Source organism: Coregonus clupeaformis, unplaced genomic scaffold (assembly GCF_020615455.1).
Source record: "Coregonus clupeaformis isolate EN_2021a unplaced genomic scaffold, ASM2061545v1 scaf0614, whole genome shotgun sequence".
Lineage (NCBI taxonomy): Eukaryota > Metazoa > Chordata > Actinopteri > Salmoniformes > Salmonidae > Coregonus > Coregonus clupeaformis.
The window spans coordinates 210001-212500 of record NW_025534069.1 but is presented as its reverse complement, the minus strand read 5'-3'; the positions used below and the strand labels follow the sequence as shown (position 1 = coordinate 212500).

Sequence of the window (2500 nt, the reverse complement as noted above, 5' to 3'; positions counted from 1 at the left end):
GGTCGTGTTCCGAACGGCCTGCAGCTCTTCGGCTGTGAACAGACTATAGGAACAACCAGGAGGAGTTGTCAGATCGACTGGAAATGTCATGATAGTGTCACCCAAAAAGTGAATCAAAGCTGATCATAAGTGACAGTGGTCTTGTGTTTCCTCAGTTCAAAGTCTAGTTCAACACCAGGCTATTGTTTATTTCATTAGTGGCTTACGTTCTCACAGGTGTCCATCCAAGCTTTCGAGCGAATGTGAGAAAGCCGGAAATCGAGGTTCAGCTGACGGTTACAGTTTCATACGATTACTGTATGAGGTTTATATTTGACGTTGTTCCTACCCGTTCTGTGTGTTCTCAAACCAGAAGCGGTCCCCATTCCTGATGTGGTTGAACTGGTCCAGTATAATGGAGGAGAAGACCTGACCAGGACCGTCCACAGACTCTAGGAGACCTCCAGGAAACAACTCCAGTTTGGAAATGTCACCATCGTACAGGTCTGCTAGGTCCCTGAATAGCTATAGATCCAGTACAGGTAGAGACAGAATATAGAGGGTAGGTTAGGTTATTCACTGCATTATAGCAATAGGAGAAGTGCATCTGTTTCTGTTTTTGCCCCTTGATGCTGATTCTGTCCATGTGTTAGCTGATCTCAGGCCAGTGGTTTGATCCCCTCCCTGTGGCTCTGGCTGATCTCAGGCCAGTGGTTTGATCCCCTCCCTGTGGCTCTGGCTGATCTCAGGCCAGTGGTTTGATCCCCTCCCTGTGGCTCTGGCTGATCTCAGGCCAGTGGTTTGATCCCCCTCCCTGTGGCTATGGCTGATCTCAGGCCAGTGGTTTGATCCCCTCCCTGTGGCTCTGGCTGATCTCAGGCCAGTGGTTTGATCCCCTCCCTGTGGCTCTGGCTGATCTCAGGCCAGTGGTTTGATCCCCTCCCTGTGGCTCTGGCTGATCTCAGGCCAGTGGTTTGATCCCCTCCCTGTGGCTATGGCTGATCTCAGGCCAGTGGTTTGATCCCCTCCCTGTGGCTCTGGCTGATCTCAGGCCAGTGGTTTGATCCCCTCCCTGTGGCTCTGGCTGATCTCAGGCCAGTGGTTTGATCCCCTCCCTGAGGATCTGGCTGATCTCAGGCCAGTGGTTTGATCCCCTCCCTGTGGCTATGGCTGATCTCAGGCCAGTGGTTGATCCCCTCCCTGAGGATCTGGCTGATCTCAGGCCAGTGGTTGATCCCCTCCCTGTGGCTCTGGCTGATCTCAGGCCAGTGGTTTGATCCCCTCCCTGTGGCTATGGCTGATCTCAGGCCAGTGGTTTGATCCCCTCCCTGTGGCTCTGGCTGATCTCAGGCCAGTGGTTTGATCCCCTCCCTGTGGCTATGGCTGATCTCAGGCCAGTGGTTTGATCCCCTCCCTGTGGCTCTGGCTGATCTCAGGCCAGTGGTTTGATCCCCTCCCTGAGGATCTGGCTGATCTCAGGCCAGTGGTTGATCCCCTCCCTGATGATCTGGCTGATCTCAGGCCAGTGGTTTGATCCCCTCCCTGTGGCTCTGGCTGATCTCAGGCCAGTGGTTTGATCCCCTCCCTGTGGATCTGGCTGATCTCAGGCCAGTGGTTTGATCCCCTCCCTGTGGCTCTGCCTGCATGGTTAGTGGTTGATTCTGAGGCATAAGTAGGTAAAACAACTACATACACCATCACGATCACTGGCAAATAAAACCTTCTTCTAATCAACAGCACATACTGTATGGACAACATAACACATGAATAACCCATACAGAAAAACATTAATTAGCAGTGCATAAGAAGTTCTGATCGTACCCGGGGGTTGGTGGTGTTGAGCCGAGGGTTTATGTCTCCCCATCTCTCTACAGGGGCCAGGCCCAGGCCCTCTCTGACCTGGTTGTAGCTGGGCAGGCCAAAGTCCCGGCCTCTCTGCACCGTCAGAGCCACCAGGTCCGACCGTGAGAACCGCATAGGACCGTACATATAGTCTAGCGGGGGGGGGAGAAGGACCACCAATATACATTAATCAAATATAACAGCTGTAGCTATGACAACTGAAATGTAATCTGTCCTCTTCATGCATAAGGTAGAGACAACTCCTCTCCACTTCTGATGATGTGAAGCCATGAGCCAGTATTAGGTAAAAATACCATTTAAAAACTGAAAGTAATTGTAACCTCTTAAGTCTTCCACAACGATGTTGTCCTCTCTCTCTGCGATCTGGGAGGCCATGCCCATAATCAGATGGTCTATGTCCTGGCCTGACTTCAGGTTGGGGTTCTACAACAGACAATTGTCTCAACACAGGTACACGTAGGCTACACACAAACAGGTAGCAGACACCGCCTGGTCCCAGATCAGTGCCGTATCAACTTCAGCATGACAATGGCCATAGGAGTTGGAAAGACAGCTAACACATACACTACCGTTCAAAGGTTTGGGGTCACTTAGAAATGTCCTTGTTTTCCATGAAAACATACATGAAATGAGTTTGAATAGGAAATATAGCTAAATG

The 2500-nt window shown here is 51.1% G+C and overlaps 1 protein-coding gene across 1 annotated transcript in view; it reads right to left on the bottom strand.

Annotated features, from left to right (window-relative positions):
• LOC121568188 (dual oxidase 2-like) overlaps positions 1–2500 on the bottom strand; it is a 39597-nt gene that overhangs the window by 30688 nt on the left and 6409 nt on the right. Inside the window, exons 7-10 of the mRNA XM_045216124.1 lie at positions 2163–2265; positions 1801–1973; positions 329–504; positions 1–43 (exon numbers count right to left, since the gene is read on the bottom strand). The exon at positions 1–43 is cut by the window's left edge and continues 76 nt beyond it. Of these exons, the coding sequence (XP_045072059.1) occupies positions 1–43; positions 329–504; positions 1801–1973; positions 2163–2265 (495 nt within the window). The remainder of the gene's footprint in view (positions 44–328; positions 505–1800; positions 1974–2162; positions 2266–2500) is intronic.